General features: G+C 47.6%; 1 protein-coding gene across 4 annotated transcripts in view; it reads right to left on the reverse strand.

Annotated features, from left to right (window-relative positions):
• CELSR2 (cadherin EGF LAG seven-pass G-type receptor 2) overlaps nt 1-12,029 on the reverse strand; it is a 110,925-nt gene extending 98,896 nt beyond the window's left edge. For all 4 annotated transcript variants that reach the window (XM_082227054.1, XM_082227051.1, XM_082227053.1 and 1 more), the window contains exon 1: nt 8,391-12,029. In XM_082227054.1, coding sequence (XP_082083180.1) covers nt 8,391-11,868 — 3,478 coding nt within the window. In that variant the 5' untranslated portion in view covers nt 11,869-12,029. The remainder of the gene's footprint in view (nt 1-8,390) is intronic.
• Nucleotides 12,030-24,544: the final 12,515 nt, after the last annotated feature.

A 24,544-nucleotide genomic window follows, 5' to 3' on the forward strand; every position in this document is an offset into this window, starting at 1 on the left:
ACTCTATACACTTGGGGCCATTTCGCACATCATCATCATCATCATCATCATCATCGACCTGTCCTCCAAGGAACTCAATGAGGCATACATGGTTTCCCACCTCAAAACAACTCTGTGAGGTAGACTAGGCTAAGAGAGAGTGACTGGACCAAGGTCATCCAATGAGCTTCATAGGTGAGCAGGGATTCAAACCCTGGTCTCCCAGGTCGTAGTCCAGCACTCTAACTACTATACTACACTGACCCTTAGAGATAAGTCACTATTTGCCACCAAAAGGACATTCATTATCAAACGGTAGCCAAATTCAGCTAGTAGTATACATGTACAATACATGTTTTCAGGTGTATCATCTGTACACATTTTAAAAGATACACATTTCCTGAAATTAATAAAAAGCCTGACTATGATCCTGAGACCTTGTTTCACCAGGATAATATTTGCATCCTCCAATCAGTGGCAGGAAAAATGTAGCTTGCGGATTTTTTCCAGAAGCTATTGCAAACATTGCCATCATATACAACACACATAATCTGGCTAAATGGAAGGTGTTGGGGGTGGGGAATCTTTTCAGAGTCCAATAGCCAAAGGCTGCTGCTAATCAGATTCCTTAGGGATCTTTGCATACCAACCTTGTATAAATGGACAACAGAAAACTTAATGAATAATATCTTTGGTAGTGCTTGACCACAAACACATTGCTCTAATCATGGCATGTTATTCTCCCTGCCATCTACACATGCCGTTGGCAGTATCTGGAAATGCATTTACATAAAAGCCCTTCTCTAGGTGTGAACAGCAATCTCTGATGAATAACATTATTGGTCTGAAAAAGCAGAAGTCATTGGGGAAAGCGAATGTTCTGAACAATTTTCCTGCCCCTGGGGCATCTTTGTCATGTGTTATTTGTAATTAGTCTTTTTGCAGGCCTAGAGTCCATCAGTAGGAGCAAGTTTGCTGTCAGGCCGTATCCAGCAAGGAAAGATTCACATCTTGCTATGCAGCTGTGTTGCGTTTTGCACTCCTCACAGTCTTTTTTTTTTTTGCCAAGGCGAGGAGGGAGGGCAGCAATTCTCAACATCTGACGCAATGGCTGCATTCAGGTGTGCAGCTAAATCATGGTTTAGTGTTATGAGAACGGAGCACTGCAAGCCATCGGCTCATGCACCCCTCCACTTTCATTTTAGAGATTAATCACAGCTTGTCATAACATCTGACCCTAGACAAATTATGAGTAATCTTACCTACGGCTTGCTCAAACAAGCCAATTTCAAATGATTTCGAAGCTGGATTGTTTCAACAAACCACAGTTAAGCTTAACCACGGTTTAGGGTTCCGATGGCACACTAAATCCTGAGTAGCCTAAAACAGAAGTGGAAGGTTCCAATTTCCTTGCAGTTGCACCAGAAGCAGGAAGGGAGGAATGTGGAAGCCCAAGGCTCACTGCAGCTTGTTCCCAAAAAGCCACACCATGGGTATATTTGGCATTATGTCCAAACACAGCCAGCCATGTGCTTCTAGCAATATGTCTCCAAATGCCAGTTGCTGGGCACTGAGAATGGGAGAGGGCTATTGTGCTCATGTCCTGTTTATGGACTTCTCATAGGCATCTGGTTAACCAATTAAAATCATAGAACTGGAGAGTTGGAATGGACCATGGGTACCATCTAGTCCAACCCCCTGCAATGCTGGAATATGCAGCTGTCCCACACAGGGATTGAACCTGCAACCTTGGCATTATCAGAAACATACTCTAACCAACTGGGAATGCTGGGTGAGATGGGCTGGGGTCTTCCCCCCAAAATATTCTCTCATTCTTTTTAAGCAGGGTGTATGTGGATGGCACTATATAAGTGTTCCTGCACTCAATACTGTACAAATATTTTACATAAGCATCTCATCTCCCTGCCTGAGTTAGAAAGAGTCTCTTCACATACACCACACTTTTTCCATGAAGGCTTTGGCACAAGCAATGGTGACTCTTGCCATTCTTCCATCGCCAGCCACCTCCTCTGGAGCTGGGCTACAAAAGAGGCTGCTGGACCACCATGATGTCCACTTGCATGCATTGTGTAGTATGGCCCCCAGTGACACAGGTCCTGACTCTACTGCAAAGCCCTTGGGGGGATTCATTGCAGAAGAGCATAGTCACAGCAAATCTGCAGAACTGGCACGGCTACAGGTGCCACATAATACTCATTCCTCATCTGCAATAAATCACTCTTTTAGTGCAGTAGCACCCACACTTTGGAACCCCTGACTACTGGCAGACACCTTCACTGCACAGTCATACCTTGGAAGTCAAATGGAATCCATTCCGGAAGTCCGTTTGAGTTCCAAAATGTTTGGAAACCAAGGCACGGCTTCCGATTGGCTGCAGGAAGCTCCTGCAGCCAATCGAAAGCCGCAGAAGCAGCATTGGACGTTCGGTTCTAAAGAATGTTTGCAAACCGGAACACTTCCAGGTTTGCGGCGTTCAGGAGCCAAAACGTTCGACTTACAAGGCATTTGACTTCCGAGGTACGACTGTACCTGCTAAAAACTTTTTGTTTAGGCCAGCCTACCCAGATATGTAGAATGTTTACATGTGTTTTTAGCTTATTGTTGATTTTAATTATTTCTGAATATTTAAATTGTTGTTTCTTACTGTTTTTGCCGACAATTTCATTGTCCTATTCTTTCTATCAATCAAGCAGAATATAATTCTTTATGAAATAAATTATTACCATCTACCCACCAGCTGGAAATACAACTGGGCATTTGTTCTCTTGCTTTGACTGGCCACACCAGGAAAAAACCCTCCCTCTAATTCTGCAGTCACCAGCTCTGGAGTGCCAGCTGCAGCAATTTCCCAATAAACCCCAGCGGCTTGGATTCCCCCTGCATCAGAAGCCAGGAATACCATTCAGTGGGGCTCCAATGACAGCCAGGGGCTATGTGTATTATCGGCACTCCAATCTATCCACTGTACAGTATTCCCCAGTCCCTGTATTCCTATCCCCACAGAGCAGGTGCGACCGGCAGCCACCATGCTGAGAGTTTAATTGCCGAGACTCAGGGACAGCTGCTCTTAAGCATCTCCAAATTGGTCTCCGGCAGGAAGGCCTGCCATCCTCTTCCATGCTATGGAGGGCAGCATTAATAAGGGGGTATCGTTCAGTGATGCTCCTGGGACCTTCTACATATACAAACACAATCTCTCCCCTTAGCTTTTTGACAATGTTTGTGATCATCCGGAATACTGAACTTGTGAGCTGGGATGGGAAAAAAGTATGCCATCCCTCTTAGGAAGGGATAGACTAAAAACATTAACGACTTTGCAAGTCCTGACTTGGCGTGTCAAATCTCTGACAGCAGACAGCATCAGAGACTGTGTATTTTGCCAGAACTCCAACCTCAGCAGCTTCACCACAAAAAAAAGGTTTGGGTTTCTAGTTGGTTGGGGGGGGGGTTCTCTTAAGTCTGCATGGGGAGATGCCCAATGCTCACATGATAATGATGGTGTCATTTTTAATCAATAACAATTTGGGGTTAGCTTTAGCAGGACGTGTCGTGTCCAATTTGGACGCCATACAGAAAGAATGCCATCGGAGCAGAGGAAGAAAAGAAAAGAAAATGCAGGGATTAAAATGCAAGATTATGATGTGAAGAAAGACAACCAGGGAATTATGCAGCTGACAGAAAAGACAGCTAAGTAACTTATATATGGCCTTGCCATAAATCAAACTGAAAGCAAGCAATTTCTTTTGCCACTAAAAGGAGGACAGGAGTCTGTGGGGTTTAACTTGCAGGTAAACAACAGTCATTCTACAAAATAGGAAGAACTTGGCTGCAACAGCAACTGAGCAACAAAATGATTTGCCTAGGATCTCATGAAATCATCTCCCTTTGAAGTTTTGGTCATTGTTGTTTTAGAAAGGACGTGTTAACATTTATTTCTGCTGTTTAGGTAGAGAAAACACTAGCCGTGGTAAGGATTTGGCCTACATGATCTTTGCTGCCCCTGCCAACTTGAAATATAGCTTATACTGAATCAGACTTGGTCCATGTAGTTCAGTATTGTCTACACTGACTAGCAGTAACTCTCCAGAGTTTCAGATTGGTGTGTTCTTGTTCCAACTAGGGGATGCTAGGGGCTGAACCCAGGACCCCCCCCCCCCCCGCATGTAAGACAGATGCTCTATCACTAAGATCTGGCCTTTCCCCAAAACTCAGATGCATCTACCACCCATTCCTACCCTGCCACAAATATCTCCTGTCCTGGCGCCCTGCGAAAGCAGCCTAGTCAAATTGCCAATGGCAGTTGGCAGGTTTCACTTCACTTTGTGCGTGCTGTAACAATCTGTTATTAGCCTTCCCTGAAGGCAGATGCCAACTGCATCACAAGCAGAATTTGGACCATAAATTCAGCTCTAATTCCTGGCGAAAACCTTGTCGAACAGGTGCTGCTACAAAGACCCAGGAGAGTAATAGGCAAGTAATAACTAGTTACTTGAAGGCGGAGAGCAATTGTAGATGCTGGCCAGGCTAGGCCAGGCTACGTTCCTCCAAGGAGTTCCACCAGCAGATACTTCCCATCCTTGGTAGGGATGACTCTAGGGCCAATGAAAGTTGCCAGATTCGCACACACAATGATTCAGTTTCACTAAGGATCAGGTGCAGGCGAGGCACCAACCACACCTGGCGTGATTTTGCCTTGAGGAAATTACTGCCTATAGAGGCAAAGAGGCTGGGTTGCAAAGAAGTGAGGAGCCCAAAGTTTTGTAGTCATAGCCCATCCTCTCCAAAGCCTCCAATTCCTGCTGGACAAATAGGGTGCAGGCCTCGAACTCTGGATAAAAGAGGGATGTGTGCTATCAAGCCACCAGATCTAAGTTAGGAAAAGGAGCATCTGCCAGGTTGAATTAGCTCCAGCACAGAGTGGGAGGCTTTGCAGAAGTGAGTCAACAACATCCTGATTCATGAGATTTAACATGAATGTGGGGAGAGGGAGGATGTAAGGCGTGTAAGCTCTATCCTGTTTGCCCAAGTGGCTTCTCTCCCTTCCTCCAACTACGCCCACGACCACCACATGTTCCTCACTCGCAGCCCAGTCCTTTGCGGCCAGAGTGGGGAGGAGGGCAGTCATCAGAGCCAGGATCAGCCCCTGCTGTTCTTGGGCAGAGTCCATAGCCCCAGCAACTGGGAAGGACCCACCTCCGCCCCTTTCTAAACAAATCTGATCTGGCACTCTAAGCAGTGCCAGATAGGTGGGTATTTCCCACAACGCCCAAAAGCAATGCTACACCAGAGACATTGTGGGAAATTAAATGGCAAACAGACACCGCTCTGAGCAATGCCGTTGACTCAGTAAGCCCACCATAGAATGCTGACAGAGGAGGAAGCCCACTAAAGGACACTTTGCCCAGAGCCCCTTGAACCCGGAACAAGTTGTGAAGGTGCAGCAGAGTATTCTTCGTGGGAAAATCCTTAGTAAGCTTTATATACCTTGCCAGCCTTAGCTCATCTATCCATTCAGACATGCGTTCAGCACACACTAGTCTACAACATTATATATTGACGATGCTCACCCACCAATGAAACACAAGAGCCCATCTGGAAAATGTGTTCTCCACCCATTTTCAGTAGCATATTTGAAGATAGCAGGGCAATAGCTTCAGCTCCGTCGGTGGAAGGGTCTTCTGGGTACTCAGTGGAACTTATTTCCCCCTCCACCCTTCCATGTGCCCTTAAAATCGGCTCTAGAAGGTTGGGGGGAACCATCTAGAATGGGAGTAGGAAAGAAAACATTGTGCCCATGGAACCCTGTTGGCAAAGCACTGAATACAACCCACTGGCATTATGGCATGGCCATAGTCTCTTTTAAAAGTTGCTGGAAATGGTCAGAAACACACACTTTGGGATCAGGAACTGCCTCCTGCATGAGGCTACATGTAAGCAAGCCTTGGATGACTAAGCCATTCCTGAGCAGGACTTCTCTCTACCTGATGTCACCAGAATTCCAGAAAAAGGAAAGGGAACCTGTAGACTTCCATATGCTGTTGAACTACAACTCCCAGCATCACTGGCTGTTGGCCATGCAGGCTGAGGCAGATGGGAGTTGGAGTCCAGCAACATCACGAGGTCCACAGGTTCTGCATCCCTGTTCCAAGAGGCTAAAGCACATTCAAATTATGCAGTTCACAGTCAACTTTTTGTAAATCCCCCACTATTCAGAGGGGAGCAGGAAGCTGGGAGACCCTTGTTGAACTTGGGTCCTGCATGCAGGCTTCCCACAGGCATCTGGTTAGCTGCTATGAGAACAGAATACTGGACTGAGTACTGGCTGAGCTTTCGCCTGATGGCTCTTCATATGCTTGCCATAAGTTACCATTTTACCTTTCATCCACCTGTGGTCCTCTATGCTGAGATTTTGGCACTGGTCCTTCTGTAAGCCCTTGACACCCTGAAGATGAGTTAGCTGTAGCTTTAACATTAACCCAGGGATGGGATGCCTGTGACCCTCCAGGTGATGCTGGAATACCCTGCCTTCTTTGGATGAAGGCCGCTATACAAATTTAATAAATCAACTCCTATCAGCCCCATCCAGTATGGCTGATGTTCAGGAATGATGGGAGTTCTAGCTCAGCAACCTTTGCAAGGCCACAGGTTCCCCATCCCTGCATCAGTTTATATCCTACAAACAACAACTGTCTCTGCTGATGCTTGCCTCTCTGCTTACCCTGCAAAGTTCTGCACTGGGACAGTGGCATTTAATTTAATGTAATTGCAAAGCACAGACACCGGGCATTGTAATAAAGTGGCAGTGTAGGAAAAGGAGACTATCTGGCTAATTAAAGGGACTGCAACCTTCTCCTGGAACAAAACAGCTATTCTACTCCAGTGACACATTTCCCCACATACTACACCCATCTCACGCACACAAATTCCACGTCTGTGTTGCAGAAGAGTAGCTGCGTTCATTTCTCAGTTGCAGCAAAAATGCAACAAGCGGTGGAATTTGACTACCTTTCACTGACAGTAGACCCACTGCAAAGAATGGAGATCATCAATTTCAGTGGGTCTGTGTAAAACTTAGCAGCATACCACCCAAAAAGTATTGTGGCATATTGAGGAATAAAAAGCATACAGGAGTATAAGCTCTGGGAGCCCATGTTTGTTGTGGGACTATGTCTGGTAGCAATGACACTGACATACTAAAAGCTTCCTTATAGGACAGCCAAATATTTCCCAGCATTCTCCCTCGTCTTCCAGGCACTGATAAACAGAATCTCAGAGATCAGAGGAAGATCAGCTCCATCTTCCGAATGAATGATCACAGAACAGACCCATCTTGCACTCCTCCTGCCTCACCCGCACTGCCCCAAACACCAAAAGCCACTATTGGTGGCATCAAATCATCATGCATTCAGCTCGCATGCAAGGAAAGCCAATTTTATATGGAATTAGCCTCAAGTGGTTGGTTCCATTCAAAGGGAATAGAAAGGAAGGGCAGGAGGAAGAAGATTCTTTGGCTGGGATACTGGGAGCCTGTGGAAGAGATGGAGGGGAGAGAAACTCTGCAGCTTCGGCTGTTGTCTCAGAGCAAAGACTGGGGCAGCCAACTGGAGCAGCGCACGGAATCCTGGATCGCCATTTGGCTGTTATGCAACCTCCACCAATTCCAAAAAAGCAAGTCTACTTTGCTGCTGCTGCTGCTGCTGTACCTTGGCAATGATCAACTAAATGCTTCCTAATTGCAAACAACAGATTAAGCCAGCCTCCCCTGACCTGGTGCTCCGCAGATTATTATTATTATTATTAATTACCCACCCATTACCCTAAGGTCCCAGGGTAGGTTACAACAGTTCAAACACAATATTAAAACCAGATTAAAACAACTAACAATCTTAGAAATGAGGTAGGTCCTAAAAACGTACATCTCAAGTGTCAAAAGCGGGTGTAAAGATGTTTTGGACTACAACTCCCAGAAGCCCAAGCCAGCATGGCCAAAATTCAGGGATGGTGGGAGTTGCAGTCCAGGGCTCCAGGCTGGGGGAGGCAGTGTGGCCATATACCACATATTCAGAATGGTTATTTAGCAAAAGTTTTCTGGGTGTGATCAGACGCCCTTTCTTTAAAAGCTTCCATAGATGTTTTTAAGCAGAGGTTGGATGGCCACCTGTCATGGATGCTTTAGCTGAGATTCCTGCATTGCAGGGGGTTGGACTAGATGACCCTTGGGCCCCTTCCAACTCTAAGATTCTATGATGCCATTTGAGAGTAGCCACAAGGCTAGGGGAGCATGAGGTAGGCATGCAGAGTTTTGGAGCAACTAGACTGCTCCCAAAGCTTCTTTCCCCCAAAACTTGAGATCCAAACCCAGACGCACAGGAATGCATTTGCCACCTTACCTGACACAGATACTCTCATGATCGCTTCCAAAGGCCTGTTGTTATCCAAGGCCCTGCTCAGACGTAGCTCTCCAGTGCTGTGGTTCAGGAGCACCAGCCTCAGTTCGTTGCCTTGCTCAAAGCTGTAGGTAAGCGTATCAGAGACATCCGGGTCATAGGCTGGGATTCTGCCAATCACACCCGTGGGGAAACTGCTGGACTTGTTGGTGATATAGTTATTGAAGAGGATCTCAAAATTCTTCAAGACAGGAATGTTGTCGTTCTTATCCAGCAGACGGACGTGCACAGTGGCCCGGCTGACAAGTGGGGCTGAAGTAGCCTGGACCACAATGACATACTCAGACTTGGCCTCATAATCCAAATCCATCAGTGCCGTCAGCTCTCCGGAGAAGATGTCAAGTTGAAAGACCTCAGGAATGTTGCCTTCCACTATCTGATACATGATCTGGGCATTGGTGCCCTCATCTGGGTCGCTGGCAGTAATCCGGGCCACCACTAAACCAATGGGGCTGTTCTCCTCAACAAAAATGTCAAACTCATCCTGTTCAAAGACAGGGGGGTTGTCGTTGACGTCAAGAACAGTGATATAGACATCAATAGGGGTCCTCATGGCTGGCATGCCCTTATCAACGGCATATGCCCTAAGCTCATACAATGGGACATTCTCCCTGTCCAGCCTGCGCAGTGTCCTAACAATGCCCGATGTGGATTCAATTATGAAGTCTCCATCCCCATCGTCCCCACCCTGGAAGGTATAGAACACCCTCCCATTCAGCCCAGAGTCTCTGTCGGTGGCAGAAACCTGCAGGACACTCGTGAAAGCTGGCACATCCTCATATACAGAACCCTGGTAGTTATCCCTTAAGAACTGAGGTGCGTTGTCATTTACATCGTTGACTAGGATCTCCAGGTAGGTAGTATCTGATTTCTGGGGGATACCATTGTCCCGGGCTGTAATTGCTAACGTGTAGGACACCTGATCCTCGTAGTCCAGCTCCATCTGAGTGGTGACAGCACCAGTATCCATATCTATCTTGAACTGAGGGATACTGTCTTCCATGAAGTAAGTAATGCGGGCATTCTCCCCCGTGTCTTCATCCGTAGCACTAATAATAACTACAGTGGTACCCACTGGCCTGTCCTCATTGATGTTCACGGTGTAGTGGGAGCTTTGGAAGACTGGTCGGTGTGTGTTGGCATCTGTCACATTCACAAAAACCTGGGCCGTGTCGAGTCGTGTGCCATCGGAAGCAGTAATGGTAAGCAGGTACTGACGCTCTAATTTGTAATCCAAGGGTAGGGCAAGGGTGATGAGACCCCCACCACTCTGGCTGGTTATGGAGAAGCGATTGCGGGTGTTCCCATTAGTGATCTGGTAGGTGATGACACTGTTGACATCCCGGTCAATGGCAGAGACTGTAAGGACACTGGTGCCCACAGCAGCGTCTTCATTGAGCCTCATGGTATATTCCTTTTGAGTAAACTCAGGATTGTTATCATTGACGTCCAGGACGGTGATGCTGACACTGGCCGAGGAGGTCATGGGGGGGCTACCGTGGTCTCGGGCCTCAACACCAAAGTTGTAGAAGTCCACAGCTTCACGGTCCAATTCAGAGGCCACCACAATCCAGCCTGTGTTGTTATTGATGGTGAAGGGGAAATCAGAGCTTGTGTCAACCAGAGCATACTCCAGCCGAGCGTTCTCCCCAGAATCCGCATCAATGGCTTGGATGTGGATGACAGAGTAGCCCACGGGGACATTCTCCAGCACCGTGGACTGAAAAGGGGTGCTGACAAATATGGGGGCATTGTCATTGACATCCAACACCTGGATGGTCACCAGGCCACTGATGTTGGAAAGAGGGGGTCTTCCTCCATCCTGGGCCCTAATGCGGAGGGTGTATTCCTTGTTCATCTCATAGTCAAGCTGGCTGACCACATCTATGTTACCTGTCTGGGCATCGATGTAGAACTGGCCGCGGGTGTTGCCACTCATGATGCTGTAATGCACCAGCGCATTGCTGCCTTTGTCCCGGTCGGTTGCATTGACCCGCAGGATGTGAGTGTTGGAGGCCACGTTCTCGGGCACCTGCACCACGTAGCGTTTCTCGCTGAACTGCGGCGAGTTGTCGTTATCATCCTCCACCGTGATATGGATCGTGGCTGTGGTGCTGCGTGGCCCCGGGTCTTTGCCTTGGTCGTTGGCCTCCACCATCAGCTGGTAGGCCTCAACCGCTTCCCGGTCCACCAGGCCGTTGGTGCGAATGACGCCGGACTTGGGGTCAATCTCAAAGATCCGGTTGGAGCCGTTCCCGTTCAGGATGCGGTAGAGGATGTTGGCGTTGGGGCTGGCATCCCCATCCGTGGCCCTCACCGTCAGCACCTCGTAGCCCACCTCCAGGTTCTCCCGCATGCTCTCCTTGTACTCCTGCTGCTCAAAGACCGGGTCGTGGTCATTGGTGTCGCTCACCGTGATCATGAGGGTGGCCAGGGCAGTGCGGCGTGGCACGCCGTGGTCCGTGGCCGTCACGCGGAACACGTGGGTGCTCTTGGTCTCCCGGTCCAGCTCCTCAGCCGTCGTCACGGCCCCCGTCTGGGCATCGATGGCAAAGAAGCTGTTGGAGCGGCTGTCGTAGAGGGCATCCATGGAGTAGTCCAAGCGGCCCCACTCGCCCTCATCGGGGTCCAGGGCCCGCAGCATGATCACGGGGGTCCCCGCCGGCCTGTTCTCCGGCACTGAAGCCTGGTAGGCTGGCATCTGGAACTGAGGGCTGGCGTTGACGTTCCTCTTGGAGCGGCTGCTCCCCGCGCCACCTCGGGGGGCCCCCTCGGATTGCCACAGCTTCTCCATCTGCTGCTGCGAAGAGCCCAGGCCGAGGCTCCACAGGACAAAGGTCTCTCCCTCCTCCTCCTCCTCACAGAGGCTGCACAGGAGCTCCAGGCGCAGCGGGTGCCCGGAGCGGAGGCACCTGGCCCGAGGGGGCAGCATCAAGTCCTCCTGGAGGTGGTCCGACGGCTCGCTCCCGCCGCTGTCGCCTCGCAACCGGCAGCGCAGCCGGCAGCCTCCCCGCGAGCTGGCCGGCGGCAGGGGGACGCGCGCGCCCGGCTCCATGCACAGCGCCCGCCTGCGCCCCCTGCGGAACCGCGGGCCCGGCTCCGGGGCCAGCAGCAGCCGGCTCAGCAGCACCAAGTCGCCGTCCTCAGCCGCGTCGCCGCCGCCGCAGCGCGGCCCGAGCAGGTGCGCCCAGAGGCCGCGGGCAGGACGCGCGGCCGGGCAGCGCCACGAGAGCGGCGGCGCGGCGCAAGCGGGGAGCAGCTCCGGCTCCGGCGGCGGCGGCGGCCAGGCCGGTCCGCTGAAGGGGGCGCAGGGCGGCCCCGGGGGGCTCCGGGCTGCGGCCGAGCGGGGGATCCCCAGCGCCGCCAGCAGCAGCAGCAGCACAGCCCGGCCGGGGGCGCAGCAGCCGCAGCCGCCGCCCATCTCCCGCCGCCGCCCGCACTCCGGCTTCCTCTCGCTCCGTCCGTCCGCGCGTCGCTCAGCAGCTGCGCTTCATGCCCAGCGGAGGGTCCGGGCCGAGGCGCCCGCCGGCTCCGCCGATCAGCCCCAGCAGGTCCGCCGCCGCCGCCGCCGCCGCCGCGTGCGCTCTTGCTCGCAGCCCGCGAAGGTCTCTCCGCCTGCCAACCAGCCCGGCAAGGCTCCGCTGCGGCAGCAGCTCGCCGACGCTCATTTCCATAGACCTGCGGCTCTTAAAGGAGCCGCGGCAGCCCCGGCTGCTGGAGAGGAGAGGCAGCCGCGCGGTGGGGCCCTCCCCGTCGTTACACCGCCACTTTCTCCCCCAGCGGCGGCGGCGGCAGGGCTGCTGGAGAGGTCCGCCGATGGCCGGGCCTTAGGAGCAACCCGGGAATAACGGGCGGTGGCATTGAGCGTGTACAGAGTGCAGCAGGGGCTCGGCTTGCTCATGTCCGCAGGCAGACTTTGCCCATCTGGACTGGCCTTTATTTATTTATTTCTGACGTTTATATGCCGTCTTTTCTTCTGGGGGTGTACATGAAGCATAGAATTGGAAGGGAACAGGAAGGGTCGTGGATGCTTTAGCGGAAATTCCTACATTGCAGGGGGTTGGACTAGATGAGCCTTGGGGTCCCTTCCAACTCTACAACTCTGTGATTTCATGATCTAGACCAGCCCCCTGCAGTGCGGATATCGTTTGTCCAATGTGGGGCTCAAACCCATGACGTTGAGATGAAGAGTTTACTGACTATGGCTCTCCTGCCCACCCCCATTTCATCACTGCAACAACCTTGTGAGGTACTAAGAGAAGGTGGCTGGCCCAAGGTCATCCAGTGAGCTTCGTGGCTGAGTAGGGATTCATATCCTGGTCTCCCAGGTCCTAGTCCCAACTCTCTGAACCATTACACCACAATGGCTCTCATTACTATTATTACTATTGCAAGGCATCCCTCCCAGTGAATTTGTAAACTGTGATCAGGGCTCTCTGGGGCTTAATGTTCAGTGCCAAAGCTTAGCCCTGAAAGAAATGAACCAGTAATGAGCATGCACAGAGTACCTTTTTCTTCACATCTTAGAGCAGGAGTTGCCCACATAGTGCCCTTCAAATGTTGCTGGACTACAACTCTCATCGTCCCACACATCCTTGGCCATGTTGGCAAGCATCCATGGGAGTTGCAACCCAACAACACCAGGAAGAAACCACACTGGCTGTGCCTCTCTTGGGGAATTGCAGCCAGCTTTCATATATCTGGGACTGGAGGAACGGCTTCTGGTGTCCTGAACACTTGGGACTCTCTCGCAACATGAGAAATTCCATTTGGGAAAACCCCAACAGTTAAATCCTTTTAAAAAGCCAATTTATAATGTATTGTAAATACACACAATGGAACTTTTGTGCCTGGTGCATTTGGATGCGTAGACCAATTCTGCATTTTTATTTTTATTTTTAAACTACAACACAAAGTTGATGTGGCTATAATGGCTAGTACCAAGGTTTTGGGAGCTGAAAGAAGAGTGTTTCTGTTTTTTTGCCATGGCATGCTATTCATTCTCAGCAGCTGTTCAAATGCCCATAATTTTCATTTTGCTGTTACGCAGCCTATTGAGAAAGTGACACCACAGAAATACTACTTGTATGCTGTCCTTGTATAAACATGCACAAAAACGCCGACTGTGTAGGCAAACATTCTGCATGGATTTCTGCACAGAAGCAGTTCAACTCCCACTCAAAGTGGGAATTAAGCAGCCAAACTGTGTTGAATTTCAATAACAAGTGTGGACAGGAATTGATAAGAGGCTGCCTCGTACCGGGTCAGACCGTTAGTCCATCTAGCTCACTGCTGTCAGCAAGGATTGGCGAGGTTTCAGGCGGGCGTCTTTAATCTATTTATTTATTAGATTTCTCACCTATCCTTGACTGTGGAACTCACTGCCACTAGAGGCAGTGGTGGCCACCAATTTGGATGGCTTTAAAAAAAGGATGAAATGCATTCATGGAGGATAAGGCAAGCAGGGTCCACTAGCCATGATGGCTATGCTCTGCCTCCATGCTCAGAGAGAGTATGTTTCTGAATACTAGTTGCTGGAAACCACAGGAGGGGAGGGGGCTTCTGTGCTTGAATCCTGCTTGTGTGTTTCCCACCGGCATCTAGTCAGCCACTGTAAGACCAGGATGCTGGACTAAGTAGCATCTTGTTTATAAAATGGGGAAGGACTGGAGCGTTTGCCTTGCACACAGAGGTTCCCAATTCTTGTCATCTCCAGTTAGGGCTGCAACCCGGGATAAGCTGCCACCAGTCGATATAGACGATTATGGATCACATGGGTCAATGTTCAGATTCAGTGTAAGACAGTTCCCTATGTTCCTAAGAGCAGAATTCAGGACTTCTGTAGCCTGTGAAATATTTTGTAAAAGAAAGAAATTGGGGTTCCATCTCTTCTTAGAGCCAGTTTACAAGACGACCATGGGTGGAGTGGGGTGGGGTGACTCTGTTCAATCAGTGCAAATCTTCGTTGTGATGAACTGAAGGAAGAAGCCTGTGCTAGTCAGACAAGCAGAACTGCATAGGCTACGCTGGACAGCAGCCTGGGCCAGATACCCTGGCTGAAACCTTCTCTCTCTCCCCCCCCCCCATTTGACTTCTCCAATGGGTGGGCCAGCGCCAATCATTCACTGGCTGGAGCCTGGTGCTTTCTTTCCCTTCCACCTCCTTTCCTTTTACACCAACTTTTGCAGCACATTTTGCTTGTGTACGTTTTTGCATGTACAAGGAACCTGCTTGCGCAAGGCTTGCCGCTCCAGGAATGGTGCTTCTTAAAAGGGCAATGCCTCCAGCTTTCTCACAGCCTCGCTCACTGCAGGTGCACAGAACCTCAAACACGTCCCTTTCTTTGGACTGATTCATAATAATAATAAGACTGCTAGTGGTGCTGCTGTATTCCCCACTTAGGTAGTGCCCACTATGTAATCAGAACTTCAGTTCTTTGATTTGGAACTCATTATGACTCACATACACAAATTCAGATCCTCTTTCCAATGAAAACAACAACAGCAATACACTTTTATGCTATTAGATACACAAAAAGAAACTGGGGGGGGGGGAGAAAGAGTTTATGTACATCAGGCTGCAATCCTGTACAGAGTTACTTGGGAGTTAGTCTTATTGAACTCACTGGGGATCACTTTTTAACAGACATGCCTAGGATTGCACTCTCAGAGACTGGACGTGTCTGTTATGTATTTCTGTTTTTAAACAGTTGCATAACGGAAAGCATTAGCATTTAAATACTACAGCCATAAGTGAATCAATAATAATAATTTGCATTGATATAGCAATTTAGAAGCACTTCCTATACATTATCCAAATACTTGTTACACAATAGGCCATAATGTATGTCTCCATCCTGCTATTGCAGATGTGGGAGCTGAGAGGTAAGCGCCAGCGAGATGCACCTTGTGGGTTCACATCTGAAGGAAAATCTAAAACGGATGGATGTCTCGGATCGTACTACTAATCCCTTGAATAGACTATTACTCCCTCAACTCTGAATATAAAGGAAGCAATTTGACAGAAACCACAGCTGTACATCCTTGGATTATGAATGGGGACTCCATTCAAACCCAATTGAAATGAACTGAAGTTAAACAGAAGCAATGCATGCTGGTGGGCCATGGTTGAAATAACTAGGATTTTATTTTTTTTAAGACAGTTAACATTGTTGCCTCTTCAACTCATCAGGGGGCTGCACAGGTATATTGTACAGGTGTTTGTTCACAACAACAACAACAATAGATCTAAAATGTATTCACTGGCAGGAGCTCCAAGAAAATGGTTCTCTACCTGGGCATTTTACCCTGAGAACAAAGGGTTTTTCTTTTGTCCTCAGAGCAGAGTAGCCAAGCACCATCACCCTGGGCAAATGACCAAATCTATTTTAATGTTCTGCTGTGTAAACCTATGGCTGAAGATGGATCACTGGTGGTTGGAAAACTTGCAAAATGGCTGAGCCAATAAAATATAAAAATTATGCCTTTTCATCATTTTTTGTAGCACAAAATCCTATACACACCTACTCAGAAGTAAGGCTTGCTGAGTTCAATGGGCCTTACTTCCAGATTAATCAGTACAGGACTGCAGCCCAAGTCTATTCAACAGCACCCATCATCCTTTGGGTGACTATCTGCATCCTGATTTATAATAACAAAAAAAACCTCTCTGCTCTGCCAAGACAAACTCCTTAGCAATAGATAACTTGTTTTGAACTGGATGTAGACAACCAACCAGCCTAGAACAAAGCAGGTGCAGGAAACCCAGCATCAAAGATGCTAAACTGGAACACATAGCTCCCTGTACATTGACATGGCATAACTGGAGGCAAATTAGGCGAAGTTTCTCTTAAACTCCTGTCTCTGCTGCTAAGGGCCAAGCAGTTCTCTAGCTGCAAGCCAATCAGGCAGGCAGGCAGACAGGCTGGAGCGACCAATGGCTCCCAAGGATACAGGGAGGAATGTTGCCTCTCCTCCTAGCCTACTGAGTGAAAACAAACAAGTTAGACAGTGCCATTCAGGAGGAGAATGGCCATCAATTAATTACACCCTGGATTTAGGACCCTTCCTGCGAGCCATGCGAAGGAGCCCAACACCATCCAGGACAAGAGCCGAATAAGGTTGGAATCGAACTCAGATACCCATTGTGAAGTCTCCAAAAGCACCTTGGGATATGAGCGTTATTGATGCATGCACTCTGATAAGAAAGGAATGCAGAAAAATGGGGCAGGGAGGGAGGTGTGGTGCTGGCTGACGGCCACTGTGTGAGGGAGGACTGCACTGCAAGTTACAAAAGCCATGTGCAAGGGCACATCTGTGTGGGAAGGAATAGGAAACAAGCAAGCGCACTGTAACATGCAACCATCACACACGGGTTATTTTCTCTTTTGAACACACACATGATGTCTGCAGGATGTCTGGCACATTCGACTTGATTTGGTGGCAGATCTGAGGTTCTGCCCATAAGGAAAACTCAAGCTTGCTAGACTCCAGCTGTTTCTGCTATGAATTCAGAAGTAGAGAAAGAGTTGTGAGGAGAGGCTAGTTTCCAGCACTCTGTCTAGGATGGCACCGGGAGTAAATGGGTGAGCTGTACTTATTTGTAATTGTTCATTCATTATTTCATGAATACTCAAGTAGGCTTCTGCAATGAGCTGGATCCCCAGAGGGCTGATTTCTCCATGCTATTTGGATGGGTCTTTGCCATGGAAACAGTAAAAATAAAATTACTAGGAATTGGAAACTGGCTATATATCTTTAAAAAATAGCAGCAAGGAATTAAAGGCTTACATCATTTTAATGTCTTTTTAAATCAATTTGAATCCAAGTTGAGAATACTCTATTCTCTCAATTGTGTGCAACAACTAGATCTATTATGATAACCTCAGTCTAAAAAGTTTAGGGGATATTTTATTCAACCACTCTTCATTCAGGTTTTGAGGGAAAGCCCTTTGCAAAGCAAAAGCAGAATACAGGATTTTATGGCTGTTATCAAAGATGGTCAAGGTTGTGTAATGGCTTTTAGCTACAGATTGTATGAACCTGTAAAATAGAATGGTATCAATTGGGGAAATACTGTACATTCAGTGAGCAATGGAACCACTTCAGATTGTTCTAGGTGAGAATCTCCTCCTTGCAGACTCAGGTATCCTCATGGCAACACCACCATTATGGTAATGTGGCGGAAATCACAAAACAATTGGCCCAGTTCGTACATAACAGCACACCACTGTTAATGGCTTCCTGTGAACACAAAGATGGCTCCCATTTTGGTGAACAGGAGCAGCAAACCATAATTCTCGGTTTAGAATTCTTCCTGACCCAAGGATCAGGCTTCACTTCACTTAAGAAAATATTGCCTAACCAATTATTAGGGATTGCTGGTTTGGATGTAACGCTAAGATGGGGAATGTGGGTTGTTGCTCCCACATGCGAAGAGAGGAGCTGCGTGGGAACAATCTGTACAGTCATGGCAAACCATTAGCTAGGCTTTACTGTGTGACATACAAATGCTGCCAATATGCTTTAAGCATGGAACAAAAGACCCTTGCTGCAAGGACCCCAAAGAGTTGTGTGGGTTCTGCTAGCTAAGTGATTAATTTCAGAAGATCTGTAAATCAGGGCTTATTATCTTCCTGAGAAGTCTATTATTTAGCATTCGAACACTTGGAAGAACTGGCAGTTGCAGCCACAAAGAGCAGCATGAATTAAACTGCTCTGGAGAGTGATGATAATGGAAATGATCGCTCTGTGCTTGGTCCACCTGGCTCAGGCCATCCAGATGAAGTAAGGAGAACACACATTTAATGGGGAATTTGGGGCCCTGTGAATGCTAGTCCTGGAGGAGATGAGGAACTGTTAATTCAGCAGCTCCACATTGCCAATTGATTGGTTATGGAGGGTGATGCAGGAGACGGCTGCATGCATCTGGGCTTGTTGCCTGAGCCACTGATCTGAGAGACGGGTTCAGAGGCACCAGGGCAGGAAGATATTGACCAGGATTGAATGGGGGAGTCAAAGCGGCTGCTGCACAGCTGAGGAAGCTGGTGCTGCTCACAGGCGAAGCTTGCAGTCCTGCCTCTTCATATATTTTTTACTGCTGACGTGAAGACATCTCAGCAGCAGCTCCAACTTCTTGGGGAAAGACCTGGATTCCTCTCCCCCCCCCCCCACTTTGTACAAACGAACAGAGCATAGCCCTAAGGCGGCAAGTGAAGCACACAGATTGAGAACAAGTCAAACAAGTATTGGAAAAGAGGCAATGTCAAGAGTGGCCGGGTGTGGCCCCCAGGGAACTGCTAAATCATCACATTGACAATAAAGGGAACCCTTCTGTATTGTGGACTCTGTTCTGGAGGGAGGATAAAGAAGGGAAAATGGCACCCCCTAGTGGGAGGAAGGGGGATGTGATCGGTTGAGAACCTCAGGAAGGAAATGGTGGTAGCACCCTGGCCAGCTACTAGCTGGCCTCCTCCTAGACAGGAGTGTGGGGTGCTAGGCAGACTCTCAAGCACCCTTCCTTCCCTGTGGCCTGCTGGCATGTTCCTTTGCTGCCCCACCAACCTCATCCTGCTCCCACCTGCCTGCCTTCTTCGTTTACAACCAGTCCAGGAGGTGAGCCTTACCATCAGTTTCCTACTCCTTAGTCTCAGGCGCTGCCATTGCGCAAGTCAGCAGGGAGGAGGATGGGGGCAACATTAGAAGTAGTTGGCTCTGCCTGGCATTCTCTGTGGTGTCACTGACTGTTGGGCCCCACCTGCCCCAATGGGCAGCAACCACCTCTGAACTGGAGGCATGGAGCTGGTGGGCAACGCTGCAGGCTCCAGGGGGTGACTGGCCTTCATATAGCAAGAGGCCCCAGAGGGTTGTGGCTGGTTCACTGTATGGTTTCTACTCACACAGCTCATGCGGACAAATGCAATGCATGCACAGAGTAATTACAGACCGAGCCAGCAACCGCTCCTGTAATTGTTGCAGCTGGGAAGTCACCACCTTTGTTTATCTCTCATTGTACCCGCCTGGGGATGGTTGCGTGGGCAGAGACGGCATTACGTGAATCGACCCTTGGCACCTGGAGGGTTTAGGTGGCTGCCTCCCCAGCCAGGGGCCAAAAGAAACATCTGCCCTGTGCTTGCTTCATCCTTTGAACTTAATGAGCAGCTTCATTTTACTGGTGACTTTTAAAGGGAAGCTGAGCTGGCGCTGTGCATCCAGAGCATTAAAAGGTACAGGAGAGGAGGAGCTTCCGATTTCAAGTGGCGGGGGGGGGGGGTTGCATGGTTGAGCCAGTCAGATCAAGTTTCACTATAAAAGACAACCACCATATACCGTATTTTTCTGTGACTAGGTTTTTCTGTGACTAGGTTTTTCCCCTAACAAATAATGTCAAAAATTAGGAGGCATCTTATACACGGATACCTCTCCCCCATTTTCTTAAATCTGAGTCCCCCAAAATAGGGGGTGTCTTATAGATGGAAAATATGATATTTCTCACCACCCCCTGTACAGTATAGCAGTCTCATGTCTAAAGCAGACATCTTTAACTGACCTCTGGATTCTACTACTGTTGGCATTCTGGTCTAGAAAGCATATTCCAATAGACCACTCACATTTTTTTTTTAATCTCGCTTATTCTTAAACCAGGACTCTGAGATAGTTCAGGTTTGTCCAAAGCAGCTTGTCCAAATGACTTGTTGCGGTAGGGATTTAGGTCTCACATAGTGAATGCCCACACTGCATTTACTGCCTCACACCTGTCTTCTTGATGCAATCAAGACAGCCTCTGTAGTTCCTTTTCCCAACTTATCAAATGCATGCGGTAGTGATACATTCCTTGATCTGTTCTGGGGGGGAGGGGGAGGTTATGTGCCAGAAGTCAATCCAAGTATCTGAAGATAGGGTCACATGTGTGCATGCATACACCTGGGAAGGCAGAACTATACAAGTGCTGTCATGTTTAGAGAAGAATGGGGGTGGAACAGTGAACTGCAGCTGCTCTTATTTCAAAACCTATCAGTTAATTGGCTCAGAATCACCCCAACTGTATGCTGATACATGCGAAGTTTTCACAAATCTCTCCCACTGTGGACCAACTGCAGATGGGGGCAAGTTCACCTTTAGCACAGCCATTGGGAGTAATCTCCCAAGTCAGATCAAAATTATGACTTGTTGCATCAATCCTTCAAACACGACATTTTTGATCACGGGGTTTGCTGCCATTGATAGGGCCGCAAGTCACGGAACCAACAAAAGGCAAGCCAAGATCTGATGGGTATACGATGGCCAGGCGGTGAGAGCAATAGTTTGAAACCATGGTTCTGTCCCTTCTCCTTTCTCAGTCCAACCTTAGGCTTTACATGCATCTTCATGACATTTGGATGAGAACTCTGAAGCTGTCAGCAGGGTTGCTCTATTCATAGTGGGAGAAAAGGAACCTCTGGGCTGCCTGCCTCTGTGCCTTGCAACTCACCCAGCACTGAACAAACGCTATGCAAGAAACACATGCTTGGTTATCTTAGCACACTCAGCTCTATTTTTTCTCACTCCTTTCGGGGGGTATGTTATTTGCAAACTGCTGTTAACTCTGGTACATTTACCAAGTTTGGATTAACTGGGACCCCACTGCGGAGTGTGTTGGATTAACCCACCTAAGCTGTCTGATTTTCATTCTTGGTTTTGCTGGGCTGGGCCAGTTTAAAAGACCACCACCCACCTTCCAGAATTAAATAGAAGGAATTTGTCTACCATGATTGGGTAGATTTTGTCTGAGTCTCTCTCCTCTAAACCCCCATCTTATTGCACTAGGACTGTGGCAGCAGCCAGAAAACAACACGCAATCATCAGGGGTGATGAAATCACGTCCCCCACCCCTCCTACCCTCCCCTCCCCTCCTACCCTACCCTCCCCCTCAGGGCTGCAGCAAGCAGGAATGTGAATTTCCAACCCCCTTTTTTGAATTACAAATTGGAGCCTCTCCAAGCTGCTCCTTTTGTTCCTCTTTCTATTTAGTATTATTCTCCAGTGTGGCTGATCAAAGGAAGCCAGGGAGCAAGTGCTCCCAGTCAGATGGATGGAAGGCCCATGGCCATTGAAAGACTGCTCCTTCCTCTCTGGGTACCAGCTGCTCTTTCATGTGCAAAAAAAAGTCCATTGGGGGGGGGGGAGAGAGGGAGAGGTTCAAAACCAGCTATAGATTTAATAAGATCAATACTTTGAGGAACATGAGCATTTAAGAAACTTTGTAAGAAATCCTCTACGGGCTTCTCCTCCTTGTAGGCCAGGCTGAATCTTTCTTTTAATTAAATGTAATACTTTGCAGATTTGTTTAGGAGGCTTTCCCAGGTAAATACTAACCAGGTAGAGGAGCCAGAAATATTTACATAATGAGAAAATGACACACCATTGTAACCCGTAATCCAAATTCACTTCAGCTTTCTTGCTTGTGGTGTAAGGCAACAAATGCAGAGTTATAAGTACCCAGAGGGTAGGAGCTATGGCAGAAGGGGACAGTCAGTTCTAGAGTAATGCTCTAACAGGTATCTTTTTTAAAAAAAAGAAAAATTCATCCAGCTGAAAAGGCTTCTCAAAACAAAAAAAAATATTTGTTTCCAGAAAGTAGAAATAGTGAGTGCTATTCAAAATATTCACCCCCACCTTTCCTTATATAGTTCATGACAGCTTATGCATGTAGTGAAACAGCAGTATATAAAAAAATAAAAGCCAACAATAAAACAGTATGAAGCAACTACAGTAAGAAATGCGATAAAACATCATAATAAGCCAGGGTGAAAAACCAGAAAGACTGGGTATAAATATAGGCACAATGAGGCACTATAATCACTCTCATATATGCATATAACAATCTCTGCTATAGAGTTCTTTGCAAATTCACAAACTATTTCATATTGCTGTTAAGCAACACTCCAGCACTCCATTCACTAACTGCAGTCAAATATACTATCCATTCTTTCATATAAACCCACGCAAGAGAGGCTCCACTCTACCTCTCACTTACGTTAGAGACGTTATTATACAAACATACGGTATATACCTGCATGCTACTGTGCTTGGAAAACTGCTGCACTTCTCCAGCTAAATTTCTTTGCTGAAATGGGATATTTCGCTATTATTGTTGTTGTTTAGTCATTTAGTCGTGTCCGACTCTTCGTGACCCCATGGACCAGAGCATGCCAGGCACTCGTGTCTTCTACTGCCTCCCAGTTTGGTCAAACTCATGTTAGTAGCCTCAAGAACACTGTCCAACCACCTCGTCCTCCATCATCCCCTTCTCCTTGTGCCCTCAATCTTTCCCAACATCTTGAGGGCTGTCATATGGAAGAGAGAACAAGTTTGTTTTCTCCTGCTTTGGAGGACAGGACTCAAACCAATGGATTCAAGTTACAAGAGAGGAGATTCCAACTAAACATCAGAAAAAACTTTCTGACAGTTAAGAGCTGTTTGACAGTGGAACAGTCTCCCTCAAGAGGTTGTGAACTCTCCTTCCTTGGAGATTTTGAAGCAAAGGCTGGATGGCCATTTGTCATGGATGCTTTAGTTGAGGTTCCTGCATAGCAGGGAGTTGGACTAGATGACTCTTGGGACACCTTCCAACTCTAAAATTCTATGATTCCACTATTTCTGTTCTGTTTTTTCAATCTAGGAAACTATTTAAGAAACTGTATTTTTTCTGCTCATCAGCAGCATGACTAGGCACGAACAAGCTGCATCCTACACTGATTTAGATGGGAGGAAATCCTACTGAATTAAGTTGGACTTAGCAAGTAAACTGCAACTTTGGTATTTCCTCTTACCTTAATCTTAAGACCATGACTAAATGCAGACTTTGTGGGTACAACATCAATCAGGGGTATCCTTTCCCCTCCCACTGCACGAATTTAACAGCTCGTCTATTAGAGAGTTATTGGAGCGCTAGCTATATTGACATACTGGTTGGTCCTGATAAACATAATTGTCTGACTCTAGGTTTCCCCTCCTTATCAACCAACAGGGATTTCTTTGCCTTTTGTATGAAAGGGAAAGCACCAATGATGGAGAAATGGTGTCTCTATTGCCACCAGCTGGTAAGACGAAAGCATGCCTCTCAAACTTACTTATAGGGGAAAATTCTGGCCCTTTTGCAGCCTCTTCCTTAAAAAGACATGGGTTGTCTCCAACGATGTTCTGCTTAGGTAGGTAGCCGTGTTGGTCTGATGCAGTCGAAAAAAATTGTCCAGTAGCACCTTACGAGATCAACTAAGTTTGTTCTGGGTTTAAGCTTTTGTGTCCATGCACACTTCTTCAGATACTCAAGAGTAGATATAATTGGATTAAGGGACCAAATTTCCCCTGGGTAGCTCAAAAAGGTCCCTCCTACTGTTGATCTGATAACTTCTTTCAGGTTATTGAAAAGGCTACATTAAAGGAAAGAAAATCCTTGATGATTTTTTTAAGTGCACTGGAGTGGAAGGAGTGTTTTGTTGGTCACCAGTGATGTCAGATATGGATAGGTCAACACAACCCAAAGATACATAAAAAAGGAATGGAAGTTTAGCGATGGTAAGAAATTTTCCCAGCAAGGAAATTGCTGTTTGAAACTTGTAAAATGCTGTTTCTTCACCTCTGTTTTGAATGGAAGATGCCTGGACATTCCACCTTCTCCAGACAACTGCTTAGTGTTTGAGCTAATTGCTCAACTCCTATTTACCTTTGTGTCTTCTCTCCAAAGAGGAACCCTGTGCAATCTCATATAGGTAACCTGAACAGTTAAGAGGGTAGGACTGAAATTCCAGATTGATAAGGAGCTGGCCAGGAAATACTCATCTATGTTAGATGAGTTCAAGTCTTTAGGACCAGATTAATTGCATCCTAGGGTGCTAAAAGCTTGGTGACATGCACTCTCAATTTCTATCTTTCATCTGATATGGGATTCCTTTTTGCTATGCAAATTCCACAGATATTATTAAATATTACAATTTGAATGAATTAAATATCCAGAAAATTACAGATAACTGAGGTAAATGGAAGATACAGGCCAAGTTATGATGCTGACATGGAAGTATTGCAGAAATGTATTTGAAGGCATACATCTAATAGGCCAGT

Source organism: Podarcis vaucheri, assembly GCF_965113315.1.
Source record: "Podarcis vaucheri genome assembly, chromosome: 6".
Taxonomy (NCBI): domain Eukaryota; kingdom Metazoa; phylum Chordata; class Lepidosauria; order Squamata; family Lacertidae; genus Podarcis; species Podarcis vaucheri.